The sequence below is a fragment of the Pinus tabuliformis genome, chromosome 9, assembly GCF_031772625.1.
Source record: "Pinus tabuliformis cultivar Carrire ecotype Pingquan chromosome 9, CPIR1, whole genome shotgun sequence".
Taxonomy (NCBI): Eukaryota; Viridiplantae; Streptophyta; class Pinopsida; order Pinales; family Pinaceae; genus Pinus; species Pinus tabuliformis.
Genome location: NC_142307.1, coordinates 203,648,301 through 203,669,870, shown reverse-complemented (window position 1 = coordinate 203,669,870; position 21,570 = coordinate 203,648,301). Strand labels below are relative to the sequence as shown.

The 21,570-nt window shown below is 35.3% G+C and overlaps 1 protein-coding gene across 1 annotated transcript; it reads right to left on the bottom strand.

The window, feature by feature from the left end:
• Positions 1-20,054: 20,054 nt before the first annotated feature.
• Positions 20,055-21,260, bottom strand: LOC149147849 (lysM domain receptor-like kinase 3). The gene has a single exon (XM_089441972.1). It carries the CDS (start codon positions 21,258-21,260, stop codon positions 20,055-20,057), a length of 1,206 nt encoding a protein of 401 aa, XP_089298098.1.
• Between the last annotated feature and the right edge of the window lie 310 nt (positions 21,261-21,570).

The following is a 21,570-nucleotide window of genomic DNA, read 5'->3' as shown; positions in this document are numbered from 1 at the left end:
AGAAAATCTCTGTTACAAAACACAATCCTCACACCATTCTAAGCTTTCGCTCCACACCAAAAAACCTCACTAATTCTCTCTGAAGAATCTCCTCACTTATTACAATTTTTTTCTATATTTCTTCCACTAATTCTTCTAACAAATAGATAACATAATCTTCTATTTTCAACAAAATCTCCTATCTTCTCACTCACGGTTACACCTATGTAACAAATCTTATCACTAAATCTCAAATAGAACAGTCGCATTTATTTCAATAACAAAAAACTATTAATAAATCGACTTCCACAGTAACTAAAATGGACCAACAGTAAATGAAATTCACTTTATCAAGCCACAACATGTGAACAAATTTTTCACATTGCTGGCCTATTCCGATGCTCCTGCATCATGAGCCTTCATCATTTGAAGAAGTTGTGAAGCAGCAAGTATGGAAGGATGTTATGAATGAAGAATACGAGTCAATTATGATGAATGATGTCTGGGATTTGGTCCCTAAACCCTAGGAAAAATCAGTTGTTACCTCTAAATGGCTCTACAAAATCAAGCATGGAACTTATGGAAGTGTTGAAAATTTCAAGGCCCACTTTGTTGCTCGAGGTTTTTCTCAAAAGGAAGGAGTAGATTACAATGAGATATTTGCACCTATTGCCTGATACACCACCATCCGCTCCATCATAGCCCTTGCTGCCTCGCAAGGATGGAACCTACATCAGATGGATGTCAAGACCACTTTCTTGCATGGTTCGATCAAAGAGGAAGTCTATATGGAACAACCTAAGGGGTTTGAGGTTCATGACCGGGAATCTCATGTATGCAAGTGTTGTACTATTCAAAAAACTCCCATTTATTAATTTAATAGTTAATATTCTATTGATAAATGGGGACCCTTTATAAAAAATCCTCCAAAAACTTAACACTCAAGCACTTTCTCTTTGAATTCTTAAGAATAAATTTCTAAATAATATAAGGTATCATGCCAAATCCCTTATGACTAGCAATTCTCGCTTTATCGCATATCGCCAGATTATGTGTGTCAAAGGTTAATTGACAAACTGCAATTTTCATATCGTAATCGCATATCGGCATTCATGAAAAGCACAACTAACAAAACCTTTGGAATATGCAAATTGTGATATTGTGACATAACAAGCCAAAACTCATCGCATCGCGACGATTTACTCAAAGGCCAATCTTGTAAACTATGAAACATTTTTGAAACACAATATGACCCAGACCCGATGGAAGTATGTGATAAATGTTATAAACTTTGGTTAAGTCTGGCGCATAGTAAAAGGCCACTTTATGCAATAAATATTTATTCAAGAAAAATGCACTTTAAACGATAAAATATACGCCACTCACATCGCATCTCGCAAAATTCTAAACAACTCCAAAATAACACATAATCGAAAATGCGATATTGTGATTTGTGATATTGCGATAATCTTTATCGCAATAGCATAATCGACATTTTTCTCTTTAAACTCATGACCTTAAAGTTTTTTCCTTAAGCGTTTGCGATGTGATGGCTTAAATGAATAATAAAGGCATGATGAAAGATCTTGGTGTATTTAATGAGTTTTAATGGCATTTATGCTTAAAACGGCTTGAAGTGATTTGATATCTTTCATCTGCATTTTCGAATAAAAGCCTCTTCCTTGTCACCTTTCGGAATTAACTGTATCATTGAATTTTCACTACCATTTTTGCTTTGTGTTTATCCGATAATCTCCATTTTCTCCATTTCAGGGAACCTCCGAAGAAAACAACATTGGAAAAGGTGGCGAAAAAGGGAAAAGCTACCGCATCTGAGAAATCAAACATGATACCACTTTTCTCCGATATGACGTGTAGTAAAAATAGAGGAACCACATGATGGGAAATTATGTATAACCTACTAGAAGAAGAGAAACCTAGACCACTGGAAACAAAGGCAACAGATGATGCTAAAGAATCATCAGATGCTTCCTACTTTGAGGCAATATATTCATTTTTACACAGAATAGCTGCAAGACCTAAGATATTACCATACACAGATATGGTAAAATGGGTGATTGATGATGTAGATGTCTCAGATAGAACTTTTAGGAATTCAAGGCATGAGGTCATGGGGTCTTTCACACCAAACAATCTGTGCCAGATGTACCATCTACCAGAGCCTCAAAAGCTCTATAAAAAATATTTCCTTGAGCATTTCGCCAAAGAGAACGAGGACCCATTAGACGTTACACAGATCTAGAGGTCAGGCGGAGGAAAATTCAAACGAGAGAAATCTGATATGTACCTGATTGCATCCCTCTTTGCCCCACATAATTTCGCAACTGCGATGATGTGTAGATTATTTGGTAAAGATGATAGTACCAAATTTTCTATGGAGTGGATCCCATTAATTGATGCAGCGGTTAACGCAACAATTATGAACTCGAGTTAGATTTTATCAGACAATTTAGCAATGGGTATCAGGGAATATAGAAAGAAGAGAGTGTTTCCTCAAGATTTTTTCCCCCTTTTTTATGAGTGCTTATGTTATGGACGCCATTTGTTTTTATTCTCAATTTCCAAACATGGGTTGGAAGTGGACTATACATAACCCCCTCCCCATCCATGTATACCATAAAATCTTGTGGGAATCCCAATTCAATCCCCATTTTTACAAAATCTTCCAGGGTATTATGTTGCCTATTCATAAAACCATTTTTGATAGAATGGCCCCCAAGTTTTCTGAATAAGCCAAAATAGACATCTTTCCAGTTGCAAGATGGTTTGGTGAAGAAACGTTCACTTATATCAGAGTTTTTGGGAGCATTGTTTCTTCGCATGCCCTTCCATATTATGTTCCAGAGAATCTATTGGCCAAAGAGATAGCTTACCAAACAATAGGGGAGGGCGGTTTAACCAAAGCCCTTAGGGAACATAAGAAAGCATTTGGCCAGCCTTCCCATTACAATGTGGCGCTTTCGCACTACATGACTATGGGCACACAGTAAAAGAAGTAGATATGATTATGTCTTTGAAATTGACCACAATTCCAAGGCCACAGTATGACCCAAATTAAGTTTCTAAGGAATTCACCACCATGGTTAAATTCAAACAGTTACGCATGAAGGGGATCACTTTAATGACCTCTTTCAAGGAGCATAAACATTTGCACAGGTCCTACATTGGGCATCATTACAGTTAAGCCTGGATGATATTAATGCTTATCATGTATATAGGAATAAGAGATTGTTAAAGGCCCCATTTGACCTATTACAAATTGAACCAATAAGAGAACCAACTCCTAGTGTAAGCTTGGAGGGAAGTTCAAAGGAAAATTTTGATGAGGAAACACAAGAGAAGTCGACTCATGAGTCAGAACACTCAGAACAAAAATCTCAGAATGGAGAAGGAAATCCTAATAAATATTCTGAGAAAGATACAGAAGGAAATACTGAGGAAACGACCGAACACGCCTTGGCCAAGAACCAGAAAGAGATTGGTTCCACTTCAGCTCCATTAGGGAAGATTCCAGTCATTGACCAAGAAAAGGAATGGGAGAATAAGAAGCTTCAAACAGGCGCAAATATTTAGGAAACATCTAAATTGCAAACCCCCAAACAGACTCAGCACAAAGAAAATCCAGAGACAACAGAGCAAGGGGCTACAGACACTCAAGATATTGAGGTTATTCCTGCTTTTCCTACTTCCGAAATTGTCCTGAAAATTGAAGAGATACCTCCATTAGATATATTCTAAAGTCCTACTCATAAGGTTGCAGTTAAAAGACAAAGAAAGAAGAGGAAATCAGACACCACGGCTATTGCAACTCTAGAGAACGAATCAATGGATGTTGTGTGGAAGGACACTCATGTTCACCCATCAGAAAACCTTATGAAGCTGTCACAGTTTTTAGGAGCTTATTGTTGACCAAGCAACAAAAGTCTGATTGCTACAAAAATAAAAAGAACAAAAAATTCTTCTGCTTGAACAACAATTAGATCAATAAAAAACTAATCAGCAAGCAGAACAAGAGGTAGCTGAGCTTCAGAGGGAATTCCAACAAATGAGGTTACTACACCAAGCCAGCTTATCAGAAAAGGATTTGCAAATTCGCCAAACGCAAGCCATGGTGGATAGATTTAAAGATAACCCTCAAACTCGCGAGTTCATCAAAGAAGAAAGCAAGCTAAATTCCCTATTAATACAACAAGAAGTAATGTTCTGCCAGAAAATATCACAGATTAATCCTTACTGCGAGTAAAGTGATAAATTGACAAACCATGTAATTGATATGAGGTTTGAATATGAAGAAATCCATAAAAATATTTTTGAAATTATTACCTGGCAGGAATCTAATGAGGGAAGAAAGTCTGATCTACCAAAAATAGAAGAATCCCACAAAGATATTCTATTTACAGATTGGCATACATTATTAAAACACGCAGAAAGGGTGACAACAATAGCAGAAGGTGCAATAAGCAGTATAATTGAAGTTGTTAATGAAAACCTCCATAGTGCCAACCTTGTCAAAGAGTGCATACCAGGGTTTCTCCAAAATATCAAACAACTAGAACAATAGTGGAAACAGACAGCGTAGATCAAGGAAGAAGAAATTAAACAGCTGACCAAACTAGATTGGGAAACATACTGGCAATATCTAGTAAAACCACATAGCCAGTGGATGACTCTACAGTGTTTAACTACCTATGCACAAAAGATGGTGCCAACTTTGTCAAATGCCACATTTGCTGGACAGTTAAAATCCACAATCGGCTAGCCACCTCAGCTCAAACCAATGATCAAAATTTTCAATCCCAAAGATCAAGTTAGTCGACTAAGATAGTTCAGGTTGAAAGAAGCTTGTCATTAGTTTAATTCTATTTTTAGTTTTATTTTTTCTTACTCTGAGGAAGGTTGTTTGAAACCTCCTCAGATTTTTTGTAGTAATCTATTTTTGAGGCATGTATTTTTGTATTTAAACCCCTCTCATGCATTTAGAGAAGGGTCCAGAATTTTATCAAAAGCACTTTTCAAGACATTACACTTCTGTATTTTTGGGAATGTTTTGATGAAATTAATGGAACAGAATCTATTTTTCTTTGAATATTGAGAATGCTCTACTAGAATTACACTTTTGTATTCTTAGAGTGTTTTTTATTGGATGAAATTGGATCAATATTGTTGAGCCCATGAGCAGGACCTTTCATATATGGTATTTTTATCATATGATTGTGTTTTATTTATGCATTAGCAATAATATTTCTCTTAATTGTCTTATGTATGAAAATCTGAGTTATAGTTCTGCATTATTGCACTTTTATATGATGTTTTAGCTCCGATTCTGTTTTGAATACATGAACAATTACTATATGCAATATAATTCTCTCAATTGTTTTGTCTAAGTATTTATCCAAAATAATTATCGTTAAACGGTTTCATTTCTTTTGGCAGTTGAATAATATTTATTACCATTTTATTTGAGACATCTTTGTAGATCGCATATCTTAGTTTATTCCTGTGTATATTTATAGTTAGATAATGTTAGATTAAGATATATGCATGTGTTTATTATTTATATTGGATTATACTTAGTTGAATCATTCTCCATTATATCTTATATCATCCCCGACAACATTATCAAATCAATCCTCTCTAGGAAACTAGTCCCATTATCCCCAGTCGAAGCCACTATACCAAACGAAAAAGGAGTTGCCTTGAAGGTTCGGACCAGGTGGTTATCCCCCATGTTGTTGTTGGGAATACATGGCTTCAACATTTTGGTGCTAGAAGGAGGGACTCACAATGAATGGAAAGAAAATCTAAATCAGAAAGCCATTCAGAGAGTAAAACTCCCTCACCATCACCTCTAACTTCACGGTCATATTCCAAATCCCCAAATCCTAGATGTGAAGTTGCGAAGAAATATTTACAATCCACTAGTGTTTTTCCAAGGTAATCGGATCAGCCTTCTTCTGCAAAATCTCTCGAAGTTCAGTGTTTAATTCACAAATTGCAAGGGATTTCTCTGTCTCAAGAAGAATCTGAATTATCTCAAGCCAATGTTTCTTCACATTTTCCTTCCTCTCAAAGGTTAACCAGATCACAGAGTGAAAATTTTGGAATCCCTCCATTTGAATTTCCTCTACCTCACCCTCGAAGGAAAACTAAGAAATCGCACTTTGAAGCTCATAGTGAGATTCTTTCATCATCACCAGAAACAACCTCATTCATTTCATCATCTTCATCACAAACTCAATCATCCACCTCACCACTCCAGATCGTGATTTACACTGGTACAGGAGCACAATCCTCTACCCAATCACCTTCAACCACTGGTACATCTTCCTCTACACAAATACCCATAATGGCTCAAAGACCATGGACAAATCTAGGAGCCATTCGAATGGCAGGACCATTAAATCCATTACCTGCACATCCAGAAAAATGGTTTCCAAAATTCAACCCTGATGATGGTATTCCTGCCGAAGAACACATAAATAACTTCATGTTGTCCATAAATCTAAATGGAGTTGTAGAAGAAGACACAGTTGTAAGATTATTCCCTTATACTTTACAAGGATCAGTAGGATCCTAGTATTTTTCATTACCATCTGGTTCCATTAATAGTTGGGATGCATTTCAAGAACAATTCCTAACCAAGTTTGGAGATGACCGCTCAACAACTACTCTTCTCAATGATCTCTCCAACTTGAAAGCTAAACCTAGAGAACCAATTAAGGACTTCAATTCACGTTTTGATAAGTTATTAAGAAAAATCCCAACATGATCCAAGCCTAGTACTGAATTTCAAAATGAATGGTACATTTCTACTCTTCCCTCAAATGCAGTTATTTTTGTTAATAGGGCTGCCAAACCAACTTTGGCAGAAAACATGAAAGGAGCCATAGTTGTGGAAAAACACATTTTGGCTTTAGAAAAGAAGAATGCATTAGGAGAAAGAAAATCCAAGAAAGTCACTTTCAGGGACAAATCCAAGAATAAAGCACCTAAAGATCCCTTTGATCTTAAAGGTCTGCAAAAGGTACTTAAAACCATGTCCAATGAAATGGTCGACATTAAAAAGCAAGTAGTTGAGACTTCTTCAAGGAAAGCTTTTATACCTGACAAAAGAAACGCTTCCTTTGATCCTAAACTTCCAAATACAATATCGAATGCTGAATCATATGTGGAGGAAGAAGAAGTGTAAATAGATGAAGAACAAACCGATGACTAAGAGATAGTTGAATTATAAGGAATGTGGGATTTTATTCTTCCTTTGTTAGATAATGATGAACTTGAAGAAGCATTACTTGTCGCTACCCGAAATAAGAGCACTGTTGATTTCCCACAAACAAATCAAAAACATAAATCATTAACTCCTGCTCTCAAAGATAAAGCAACAGGTAAGAAATATTCTCCCAAGTCCACTCAAACGACTTCCCCTCAATCCAATTCTTCACCTCTAGCCAAAACCTTGCTAGTATCTGATGAGATGGGATACAACATCGTCGAAGTTATGAAGAAGACTAGCACTAATATCATGTTCCATGAGCTTAGCAAGCTAAAACATTTACAAAATCTATTGCACAAAGAATTAAAAACAGTTCCCACTTCACCTCTTCCCGCTACTGTAATTTCTCAGGCTACTCAAGAACAGGGTAGGCCTCCCAGTACTTCATCAGACAAAATGAGTTCAATTGATGTTGCTTTAATAGGTGGTAGATATAAATCCCATACACCTCCATTTCTTTAGACTTTTGAAGTCAACAATTAAGAATTTTCACAATTGTTTAGTAGACTCTGGAGCTTCATCCAACAATTTACCAAAAAGTGTTTGCGCAAAATTGAATGTTGAACCCCAAAAATATGCTATTCACATTGTACAGTTAGATCAATCTCAAGTCGAGGTAATAGGAGAAATTAATCAGGTTACCCTTACACTCTCATCAAACCCAAAAGTATGTCAAGTGATTGACGTTCTTGTGACTGATATCCCTGAATTCTACAGTTTGATCCTCAGTAAATATTGGTCTAAAAAGCTTCATGGTTATTTCGCAACAGACTGGTCCCATATGTGGCTTCCTTATAATGGTAAGCCGAATCAAATAAGGGTCGACTGTGAGAAACATTTAAAGTATATCATCACAGAACTGGAGGGAGAAAATGAGCCTGTCGCATATAGTAGTAATATCATTGGAAATTATTCAGTCAAATCATTTTTAGGCAATTTTAATGCCCATACATCACCCTTTTTGGAAAATTCTGTTACATCACAAATCGAAAATTATTCTCAAACGGATTCTTCTAAATGTATCAATTTTGTAGATAAACCTGTAGTCAATTCTTTATTTTGGAAATTATTTTTTGATGGATCTAAATCTAATGATGGAGCTGGAGCAGGTTGCATATTGGTTAGCCTCGAAGGAGAAAAAACTATGTTGGCATGCAGACTTGAATTTGAATGCACAAATAATACTGTAGAATATGAAGCATTAGTTCAAGGGTTGTATAAAGCCATTGGCCTTGATATTAAATACCTTCAAGTATTTGGAGATTTAGAAATTGTAATCAAACAAGTGAGAAATACTATTCACTGTCTTTCTAGGCATTTGAAGTAGTATCAATCATTAGTCCATGACCTCACCTCACATTTCCTAGAATTTAACATTTCCCCAATTCTAAGACGGTAAAAGGTAAGTGTTGATATTTTGGCTAACATTGCATCCAAGCTCATACCACCAGGAGATTATAGTCTTGAACGATTTTCTATAGAATTAATTTTTAGGCCTTTTATTCCCAATAAAATCACCAATTGACGAGATTTTAATAATGAATCTGATGGCTCTTATGATGACCAAATAATAGATGAAGATTAGCATGACAACCAACTTAAGCAACAAACAAGTATAAATTCCATACCTAAATCTGTAGTTAATCTAGAAGATTTGTATGATCTTAAGGACAGATTCAAGAAACCTACTAACTCGAAGCTTCAAAGTTCAACTTTGAGGTTTGAATTAGTTAATCTTGGAACTGACCTTAAACCTCAAAATATTAATCTAGGTCTTGGTCTTACATCCGATGAAAGATTAGCATTTATTCATTTTCTAAAAAAATACAAAAATGCTTTTTCTTGGAATTATGAATATCTTAAGACATATGATACTTCCATCATTCAACATACCATTCCTATGATATCCGACGAAAAGCTTGTACATCAGAAGTTGTGAAAGATACATCCGAATTTAGAGAATCAAATCAAATCTGAATTGAATAAAATTATCAAAGTCAAAATAATTTTTTGTGAGAGACATTCAAGGTGGGTTTCTAACCTAGTTCCAGTCAAGAAAAAGAATGGTGGTATTCGAATTTGTATAGATTTTTGCAATCTCAACAAAGCTTGTCAGAAGGACAACTTTTCATTGTCTCCTATGGAACAGATACTACAATTAGTTGTGGGCTTAGAGTTAATGTCTTTTTTGGATGGATTTTCAGGTTATAATCAGATTCTCGTACATCTAGATGATCGACTAAAAACCACATCTAGAACCAAATGGGGAACATGTGCTTACCAAAATGATTCCATTTGGATTAATATATGTTGGTGAAACATTTCAGAGAGCCATGGATATAGCTTTCAAAGGTTTGGTGAATAAAATAATGGTAATTTATTTAGATGACATAACTGTGTATTCAAAAAAGTGCGGTAATCATTTAAACGACTTAAAACAAATCTTTGAACTTTGTTAGAAATATGGAATTTCTCTAAATCCAAAGAAATCTTTCTTTGCTTTAAGTGAAGGTAAGCTTCTTGGATTTATTTTATCAAAAGATGTCATTCACATAGACCCTGATAAGATAAGAGAAATTTTTGAAATCTCTTTTCCCATAACAAAAAATCTATGCAATCTTTCCTAGGTCAGATAAATTTTGTGAAAAGATTTGTCCCTCACTTTTCATGAATTGTTTTACCCCTCCAATTTATGATCAAGAAAAAATTTGTTTTTAAATGGGGACATACAGAGCATGAAGCTTTTAATCTTATCAAACAAGAAATTATAAATGCTCCCTCTTTAGCAACTTCAATTTCTTCTAATCATTTTATTTTATATACCTTTGCTTTTGAAACATCATATGTAGTTATATTGACACAGGTTATGATGAGAAAGCCGAAGCACCAATTTCTTTCTTTAGCTCCAATTTGCAGGGTGCTAAATTAAATTACTCAAATGTTGAAAAACAAGCTTTTGTTGTTTTCAAATCAATAAAACATTTCAGACCCTTTCTTCTTAAAACTCACACTAAAGTAATAGTTCCATTCTCATCAGTGAGAAATTTACTAATGCAAAGAGAATTAGGTGAGAAAAGAGAAAATTGGGTAACAACACTACAAGAGTATGACATTGAGATTAGACCAGCTAAAATTGTTAGAGGTCAAGGTTTTTGCAGAATGTTAGCTGGAGCATCCAACTTACCAGCACCAGAAGATTCAGGTGATGATATACAAATATGTGAGGTAAGCCTCAATGATACTGAATCTAAATATGTTGATATCATCTTTTATTTGAAAAATGGATATGCCCCTATGCAGCTCAATTACAAAAGAAAAAGGGATTTGAGGTTAAAAGCTAAGCAATATGAAATCATCAATGATGTTTTGTTTAGGAAGAATTATGATTCTGTTTTACTTAGGTGCCTTGAAAAATCTAAGGCAGAAAAGGTTTTGCAGGAACTCCATGATGGACCAGCTGGTGGACATTTTGGAGGAGACACAACAGTGCATAAAATCTTGCATGTTGGCTATTATTGGCCAACCTTATTCAAATATTCAAATGAATATGTAAGGAAGTGTAAGATTTGTCAAACAGTGGTTGGAAGACAGAGGAAACCCGCATTACCATTACAACCATCAACATTGAACAACCATTTGAGCAATGGGGACTGGACATAATAGGTGAGATTGTTCCTCACTCTTCAAAACATCATAACTATATCCTTACAACAACTGATTACTTCACTAAGTGGGTGGAAGTGATTCCACTTAAGGTAGCCAATTCTGAAAACATCATTGAATTTATTGACCAATTTATTATTACCAGATTTGGCCTACCAACTACCCTCATGTTTGACAATGCATCTTATTTCACAGGCAATGCTATGATAGAATTTGTTCTTAAAAGAGGTTTCAAACTTAAATATTCTACTAATTATTATCCTCAAGGAAATAGTTTAGCCGAATCTACAAATAAAAATCTCATAAGGATCATCAAACAGACTATTGATCAAATTCAAAAAAACTGGCATAAATATTTAACATTTTCTCTATGGGTATATCGAATAACACAAAAGGCCTCAATATGCACTTCTCCTTTTAATTTGGTCTATGGGAAAGAGGTTGTTCTTCCTACAAATGTAGTTATTCCCTCTCTAGCCCTAGTTCAATTTATTGAAGAAACTCCTTCCTCTTCTATGTAATTAAGGCAATCACAAATCCTCAAACTTGAAGAAGAAAGAGATAATTCCAAGATCATACATGCCCATCATCAACAATTGATCAAATCTTCATTTGATGAAAACTTTGTAAGTCCTGAATCTTTTCAACTCAGAGACCTTGTATTGAAGTGGAATAAAGCACACGAGGAAAAGGTAAGCATACCAAATTCCAAAGAATGTGGCTTAGCCCATTTCAGATTGCAGAACAAATCATCCCATCAACATTTCTATTGCAAGATTTATCAGGCAAGAGAGCTTCTTTGCGTGTTAATGGGTAGATTTTGAAGAAATAATTTTCATAGAAGATAACCTCTTCTATCGCTTGTACACTATTACCTTTATGTTTCCTAGGAAAATAAAAGTTAAATCGTATTTACTTTTGGCCTTTAAATAAAAATCTCTTTAAATATTTTGATTTTTTGCTTGTATAAGTAGATACTATTAAGAAGATGACTATGACATTTGAAAAATAAGCTAAGTTCTATTTCTCTGAAATTTGCTTGTTTTCCACCAAAATCACTTATCCTTTGTGAAACCCCAACTTAATAAAGAGACCTTTGTTTTAATACAGCAAAGAAAAGTATCTTTAACAAAGCAAAGAATCTCTGCAGATAAGCACCTTTAACTCTATAATTGTCATCCAAAAACTCATAAGGAGTCAATGATTCTCCCCATCCAGTAAATTTTTCTCTTTTTAGAGTGTAATTCTAAAATATACTAAAACTTAAAGGATAATAGGTCTCATTAAGAGTCGCCTTACCATGTCCATAGGGAAATAATAAACTAACATTACCAATATTGTATATCAAAAGAGGGTAATGGATTGAGATTATTTTAATCAAAAGACAAGGGGTCTCATCATGAGCCAGCTTGTTCACTTGAATTACAACCAATGAATGGCATTGTTACTTTTTGGCCACCAAACCAAGACAATGACCTTTAAGTTAAAAAATAAAAATAAAAAAAATAGAAGAAAAATAAACTGTTTAAAAAAAGAAAGAGTAGAGAATAAGTATATGAATCTGAATTTATCTCTAAATATTACACTCTTATCTGGATGGGATACCGAATAATTGATGGTTAAAAGGTAACCCTGTTGAAGTTATGGACGCCTGCTGGCAACAGAGGCTCTACCTATGGCAAATGAATACATCTAAAAGCTAATCTGTAAGAGACGCTTGTTTTATCTTTAAACCAAGTAAAGACTGATATAGACAAAGGAATTTTCATTTTGAAGAGGATATCAAATGGATGGTAATTAGGTGAGTTTTGTTTTCTTATTCAGAGAAATGTTACTTATCTTAAATTTCATGTAATTCCTATTTTATGAACTATCTTTATTTTGGAAGTTTTAGAAGTTTCAAAAAACTATCAGAGATAACTGGTTCTTTTAGTGAATCACCAATTGTTGTACTGTTCAACAACCCCCCATTTATTGATTTAATAGTTAATATTCTATTGATAAATGGGGACCCTTTATAAAAAATCCTCCAAAAACTTAACACTTAAGCGCTTTCTTTTTGAATTCTTAGAAATAAATTTCTAAATAATATAAGGTATCAAGCCAAATCCCTTACGACCAGCAATTCTCTCTTTATCGGATATCATCGGATCATGTCTGTCAAAGATTAACTAACAAACCAGGGTTTGCGAATTACGATAAGAAGGGATCACTGTAATAAACTTATGGTATCATTAAACTTTCCATTTAAAACTAAGGCTTAAAGTATTTCTTGTAGAATAAAGTGCCTATCGCAATCGCATATCGGCATTCACGAAAAGCACAACTAACAAAACCTTTGGAATATGTGAATTGCGATATTGCGACATAACAAGCCAAAACTCATCGCATCATGATGCTTTACTCAAAGGCCAATTTTGTAAACTATGAAAAGTTTGTGAAACGTGATATGACTCGGACTCGATGGAAGTATGTGATAAATGTTATAAACTTTGGTTAAGTCTGGCACATAGTAAAAGGTCACTTTATGCAATAAATATTCATTCAAGAAAAATGTGCTTTAAACGATAAAATATACGTCGCTCACATCACATCTCGCAAAATTATAAACAACTCCGAAATAACACATAATCGAAAATGTGATATTGCAATAATCTTTATTGCAATCGCATAATCGGAATTTCACACTTTAAACTCATCACCTTAAATTTTTTTCCTCACACGTTTGCGATGTGATGGCTTAAATGAATAATAAAGGCCATGATAAAAGATCTTAGTGCATATTTAATGAGTTTTAATGGCATTTATGTTTAAAATGGCTCGACGTGATTTGATATCTTTCATCTGCATTTTCGAATAAAAGATTCTTCCTTGTCACCTTTCGAAATTAACTGTATCATTGAATTTTCACTGTCATTTTTGCTTTGTGTTTATCCGATAATCTCCATTTGCTCCATTTTAGGGAACCTCCGAAGAAAACAATATTGGAAAAGATGGCAAAAAAGGGAAAAGCTACCGCATCTGAGAAATCAGACATGATACCACTTTTCTCCGATACCACCTGCTGCAAAAACAGAGGAACCACATAATGGGAAGCTATGTATAACCTACTGTAAGAAGAGAAACCTAGACCACTGGAAACAAAGGCAATAGTTGATTCCAAAGAATCATCAGACGCTTCCTACTTTGAGGCAACTTGTTCATTTTTACATAGAATAGATGCAAGACCTAAGATATTACCATACACATATAAGGTAAAATGGGTGATTGATGATGTAGATGTCTCAGACAAAACTTTCATGAATTCAAGGCATGAGGTCATGGGGTCTTTCACACTAAACAATCTGCGCTAGACGTACCATCCACCAAAGCCTCAAAAGCTCTATAAAAAAGATTTTCTTGAGCATTTCGCCAAAGAGAATGAGGACCCATTAGACGTTACACAAGCCTGGAGGTCAGTCAAAGGAAAATTCAAACAGGAGAAATCTGGTATATAGCCGATTGCGTCCCTCTCTGCCCCACATAATTTCACATCCGTGATGATGTCTAGATTATTTGGTAAAATTGATAGTACCATATTTTCTATGGAGTGGCTCCCATTAATTGATGCAGCGGTTAATGCAACAATTATTAACTGGATTCAGATTTTATCAAATAATTTAGCAATGGCTATTAGGGAATATAGACAGAAGAGAAGTGTTTCCTCAAGAATTTTCCCCCTTTTTTTATGAGTGCTTATGTTATGGATGCCATTTGCTTTTGTTCTCAATTTCCAAACATGGGTTGGAAGTGGACTGTACAGAACCCTCTCCCCATCCATGTATACCATAAAATCTTGTGGGAATCCCAATTCAATCCCCATTTTTACAAAATCTACCAGGGTATTATGCTACCTATTCATAAAACCATTTTTTATAGAATGGCCCCCAGGTTTTTCGAAGAAGCCAAGATAGACATCTTGCCAGTTGCAAGATGGTTCAGAGATGAAACTTTCAGTTATATCAGAGTTTTTGGGAGCATTGTTTCTTCGCATGTCCTCCCATATTATGTTCCAGACAAGCTATTGGCTAGAGAGATAACTTACCAGACAGTAGGGTTTGGGCAGTTTAACCAAAGCCCTGAGGGAACAGAAGAAAGTCATTTGGCCAGCCTTCCCATTACAATGTGGCGTGTTCGCACTACATGACTATGGGCACACAGTAAAAGAAGCAGAGATTATTATGTCTCTGAAATTGGCCACAGTTCCAAGGAAACAGTATGACCCAAATCAAGTTGCTAAGGAATTCACCACCATGGTTAAAGTCAAACAGTTTACTCATGAAGGGGATCCCTTTGATGACCTCTTTCAAGGAGCAGAAACATTTGCATAGGTCCTACATTTGGCATCACTACAGTTAAGCCCGAGTGATATTAATGCTTTTCATGTATATAGGAATAAGAGATTGTTAAAGGTCCCATTGGAATTCAGAGGGAATTCGAACAAATGAGGTTACAACACCAGGCTAGCTTATCAAAAAAAGATTTGTAGATTCACCAAATGCAAGCCATGGTGTATAGATTTAAAGATAACCCTAAAACTAACGAGTTCATCAAAGAAGCAATCAAGCTAAATTCCCTATTAATACTACAAGAAGAAATGTTCTGCTAGAAAATATCACATATTAATCCTTACTGCGAGACAAGTGATAAATTGACAAACCAAGTAATTGATATGAGGTTTGAATATGAAGAAATCCATAAAAATATTTATGGATTTATTACCTGGCAGGAGTCTAATGAGGGAAGAAAGGTTGACCTACCAAAAATAGAAGAATCCCACAAAGATATTCTATTTACAGATTGGGATACACGGTTAAGATTAGCAGAAAGGGCGACATCAATAGCAACAGGTGTAGCAAGCAGTATAATTGAAGCCGTTAATGAAAACCTCCATAGTGTTAACCTTGTCAAAGAGTGCATACAAGGGTTTTTCCCAAATATCAAACAACTGGAACAACAATGGAAACAAACAACGCAGATCAAGGAAGAAGCAATTAAACAGCTGACCAAACTAGATTGGGAAACATACTGGCAATATCTAGTAAAACCACATAGCCAGTGGATGACTCTGCGGTGTTTAACTACCTCTGCACAAAATATGGTGCTAGTTTTGTTAGATGCCATATTTGTTGGACAGTTAAAATCCACAATTGTCCAGCCACCTTAGCTCAAACCAATGATCGATATTTGCAATCTCAAAGATCAAGTTAGCTGACTAAGATAGTTCAAGTTGAAAGAAGCTCGTGATTAGTTTAATTCTATTTTTAGTTTCATTTTTGCTTACTCTGAGGAAGGTTGTTTGAAACCTACTCAATTTTTTTGTAATAATTTATTTTTGAGGCATGTATTTTAGTATTTAAACCCCTCTCATGCATTTAGAGAAGGGTCCAGAATTTTATCAAAGACACTTTTCAAGACATTACACTTCTGTATTTTTGGGAAGGTTTTGATGAAATTAATGGAACAGGATCTATTTTTCTTTGAATATCGAAAATGCTCTATTGAAATTACACTTTTTTATTCTTAGTGTACTTGATTGGATGAAATTGGATCAATATTATTGAGCCCATGGGCAATACCTTTCATATATGGTACTTTTATCGTATGATTGTGTTTTATTTATGCATTAGCAATACTCTTTCTCTTGATTGTCTTATGTGTGAAAATCTGAGTTATAGTTCTACATCATTGCACTTTTGTATGATGTTTTAGCTTTGATTCTGTTATGAATACATGAACAATTATTATATGCGATATAATTCTCTCTATTGTTTTGTCTAACTATTTATCCAAAATAATTACCGTTAAACGATTTCATTTCTTTTGGCAGTTGAATGATCTTTATTACCAATTTCTTCGAGACATCTTTGTAGATCACATATCTTTGTTTATTCCCGGGTATATTTATAGTTAGATAATGTTAGATTAAGATATATGCATGTGTTTATTATTTAGATTAGATTATACTTAGTTGAATCATTCTCCATTATATATTATATCATCCCCAACAACATTATCAAATCAATCCTCTCTAGGAAACTAGTCCCATTATCACCAGTCGGAGCCACTATACCAAACAGGAAAGGAGTTGCTTTCAAGGTACGAATAAGGTGGTTATCCCCCATGTTGTCGCTACGAATTTCGAGGCTTCAACAGTAGGTTGAAGAAATCTCTCTATGGTTTGAAGCAATCACCTTGGGCTTGGTGTGAGAGGACTGATAGCTATTTGATGAAGCTGAGATTCACTAGAAGTGAAGCTGACCCGAACCTTTGACCAACGTTGACTATACTAGGGTTGGTTGCAGATGTAATGCCCTACTTGATCTTATCATGCTAATTTTTATTGATGTTTAATTAGCCTGAAAATATTGACTTATAGTTATCAAGAAACATTGGTACATACCTATATTTGTGAAATTGTAATTTTATTCTACTGATATGACTTTTATTATTGTTACTATTCAATCCCTTACTTGTTTTCTCAAATTTAATTTTGGATAGGATATGATCTCCTCCAATTTATTCCAAATTAAATATCCATATCCCAAGGTGTCTTCTCAAATCTACTTGGGAGAAGATATGGTCTTCTCCAATTTAATTTTAAATTAAATATCCATATTTTATTCACAAAATGTCTTCTCAAATCTACTTTGAATAAGATATGGTAAGAAAAGTCAAGGATACTAAATGAAAGGATGAGGGGGTAGTCATGACATTAATGATCGGTGGTTGGATGGATGGGAGGAAGAGACATAAAAGGGGAAGGATGGTGAGAGGAAAGGGGGAAATCCTTGGTCTTGGTTTTGGAGGATTTTGTTTTAGAAGGAATGTGGAGAAATAGAAATGAGAGAATAGGCAGATAAATAAGAGAATTCAACTTGGATTTAGTGGAGAGTGTTGGTTTAACTTGGTTAGACTTGGGCTCGGAGGGCTAGGGAAACTATGTAGGTTCCCTGGGCTAGGAAATCATTCCTAGTTGGCTAGGAGGTATATTCAGTCGGGTAGCCGAGAGGAGCATCCCAACAGAGTCAAAGCATCTCAACCAAGGTATTGGAACATGTATTCTTCCATTTATTGATTACTTATGTAAATTGTTGCAATGAAATTCTTACTTGTTTAATATATTGTAAATAAATTTTAATTGTATATTATCACCAAATAAACGTTGAGTTATAAATAAGCTATTTCCCTCCTTATTGTGTTCAAATTAAATAAATTTATTTTTAATTAGAGGACCGTAGGTTGGATCCTCACAATAGAGTTGACTTTCGTTGACCAGTTTTGACTGGACTGTTTTGGGCTGATTAAACTTGTCATTGGAGGTCGAAGTTGACTGGGTTTAACCGAGCAGAATTAAGGAAGGAATCTGCCCTGTTGACTAGCGTTGACTTTTTTGGTTAGGGCTCTTTTGCTGCTATCATAAATTATTAGATTTGTAAATTGTACTATCTCTCTGTCTGCTGAACTATTGAAGAATATAAGAAGAATTGATCAAGGGTTTTCCCACATTGGGGTTTTTCCCTAATTGGTACCACATCTTGTGTCCTCTTGTCTTCACTTGTCTTCTACTATTTATGTTTAAGTTCTATTTGCATTTTACCATCATGTTGATGTGATTGCTAAACTGGATATTGATATTGGACTAATAAAGAAATTGAAGTAAAATTGCTCTAAAGCATAGAACATACCATTGTTACCTAAAATTAGCATTCACACTTGAATTTATTCTAACATATTTACGTAATCTACAAATAAAGTCATTCCTTTAAGCTTACATGGACTTTCTTTCATCATTATTATATATAATCCAATATATTTTAGAGGTGAAAACTAATGTATTGTACATACATTATTTGTAATAAGCTTTTCTTTATTAAACATGAATAACATACTATTTGTAATAAAATTTTGTTTTTTAAATATAGTTAAATTTTATTTATTAAATTGGAATTCGGTAGTTGTGTCCAAGTTTATAATAATTTTTAGAGGAAAAATTTTTCAGATAAATTAATTACTCATTTTTTAAGAAAGTAAAAAAGTAATACTTTTGTGTAATTATCATTTTTTTGTCTACCTAATTTATATTATTTAAAATTATTTTCAATATATAAAATTTGAAAAGTTATTTTCAATATATAAAATTTGAAAAATGAATTAAGATGAAATAATATATTAATAAAATGGAAAAAAAAAAAAAAACAAATAAAAAAAATGAGGTCATGGATTTAGAAAGAAATATAAAAGTAATAGAATAAGATCATGCGTCAACAACCCATGAGGAAAGAAAATAAAGAAAAAAAATTAAGTCAAGCATCAGCCAAGAAGAAAAAAATTGAAAAAATTAAGAACATGGATTAGCAACCATTGAATATTTATATTAAAATTATTTTTTGAAAAAATAAAAGAATACTAATTTAGAATGAGGTAATGGATTAGCAAGCATAGAATATATGCATTAAATATGAACTATTGAAAGAACCTGATTACACAATGTCTCCCAAGGCGAAAAATTTAAATTAAATGAGGTAATGGATTAGCAAGCATAGAATATATGCATTAATGATAAACTATTTAAAGAACCTGATTACACAATATCTGCGAAAATTTTAAATTAAATGAGGTAATGTATAAGCAAGCATAGAATATACGCTTAAAGATAAACTATTGAAAGAACCTGATTATACAATGTCTATCCATTCCAAAATTTTAAATTAACGTTGACTTAAATATTATTGTTTTTGAAGGAATCTATATTTCTAAGAATATTATATTGAAACAAAACTTTTCGTCGGTCAGAGAGGGTGACGGGTTTCTTTCACTGTCCTCTCCACTTCCAAGTTCCACGCAATTTCTTCCATTTCTCGTCAATGCGATGGACCCCAAAAGAAGTGTTTTATTTGTATACGTAAATTTTTCCATCGAACTTTCCACACAGAATTCCTGTTTGCCGTCAGCACTCCAACAAAATCACCTGGAATTAATTTGTGTTCAGACCTGGTATACCGCAAACCAATGTAACACCGACGCAATGTCAACTGCTCAAACTAAAGCATGGCAAATAAAATTGGCAGAAACGGCTCTATCTGGCCTCAAAAGTAGCACTGATCCAGCCCTTGTTGGCTTGCATTTGCTCAGACCATTTCTCGGACATGATAAACACTTTTGACAGCTCGCCTGCAATGTATCTCATATCACGCCTTTTTCCGGGGTCTGCATCCACGCAGGAAGCGGCGATCCTCGCTACCCTCTCTGCGCAATCTACAGGAAAAGAGTCCTTTAGTCGAGGATCCATCCACGACCTTAGCCTCCCTGTCAAATTTTCGCCCCCTTCTGAAAAAAAGATATTCAGAGTATCTATAAGGCTTATTCTCTTAAGCCTCTGCCCACTCTCTTCCGTCTGCACATACCTCACCGGCTCGTGGCCGGAAAGGAGCTCCAGCAGAACGACGCCGAAGCAAAAGACGTCAGTTTTTTGCGAAAGGATGCCGCTGTCTATGTATTCCGGCGCCATATAACCCTGCGTGCCGGTTATCTTCATGCTGGATCCTCTACGCATGGGCCGGATATCCGAGTTCGAATCCCCTTGTGTGTCGACCTCATATTCACCAGCGAGATAAGAAGCGCCCAGATGGCATAATCGGGCTCTGTAGCCTGGTTCTGTTACCAGAATGCTGCTGGACTTTACGTAATTGTGGACGTAATTCATATTGCTGTCGTGGTGCATGTATTCCAACCCCTGCGCCACGTCCACGGCGATCTGCATCCGAGAAATCCAGGAGCCCAGAACCGTGTATCCCCGCACTTTGCTGCCCCGCAGGCAGTCCCCGAGGTTCGATCCCTGGACGTACTCGAAGATGAGATATACTTGGTCTCCCTCGCAGCAAGCTCCCAAGAGCTTGATTATGCTGGTGTGGTGGGCATTGCAGATCTCTCTGAGCCGTGACCTGAAATCCCCAAATTTTCTCTTCTGGCCTCTTACCGTGAGGGCCACCGTCTTTCCCCTGAGAACGCACTTCCAAACGGACGAATTCCCCAGCCTTCCAGAGGTGAACTGTGTGGTGGCGTCTGCGAGTTCTTTGAATTTGTAGAGATTGGGATTGGCCGGGAGGGAACGCCTGAGACTGGCGAGCGAAGAAGCGGCGCTGCTAGAGGAGGGCTTTGAGTAGGGGCTGGACCCAAGGCTTCTGTCCGTGCTTGTACTAGGGTGTTTTCCAGTTATGTTCTCTGAAGAAGAGCGGGTGGAATTTGTGTGTGATGATCTCAATGGTTCCGGCGCTTGGACCATGTGGAGTTTAAGCTTGCACATGCTTTCATCTTCCCTACCTCCTCATCAAGAGATCCCTGTTCTCGCAACTTTTTAAAGCGCCAGGGGTTTTGAACGCTTAAAGAAAACTTCAGATTACCATAACAAAAGCTATTATGAGTATGCATGCATTGCAGACGCCATCAAAAGGGTAAATCTGAAGCAACCCTCAAATGCCGTTTCTTATTAAATCACATTTGCTGGTACCGAAGCAATACGTCTCCCAGACGTATATATTATACCATTGGAAATTCACCTTCTGGATTTTTGATTTAGAACCGTTTTTCCCTGT

Bases quoted from the DNA above. Each gene is read 5' to 3' on its own strand.
- LOC149147849 (XM_089441972.1), bottom strand. From the start codon at position 21,260: ATGGTCCAAGCGCCGGAACCATTGAGATCATCACACACAAATTCCACC.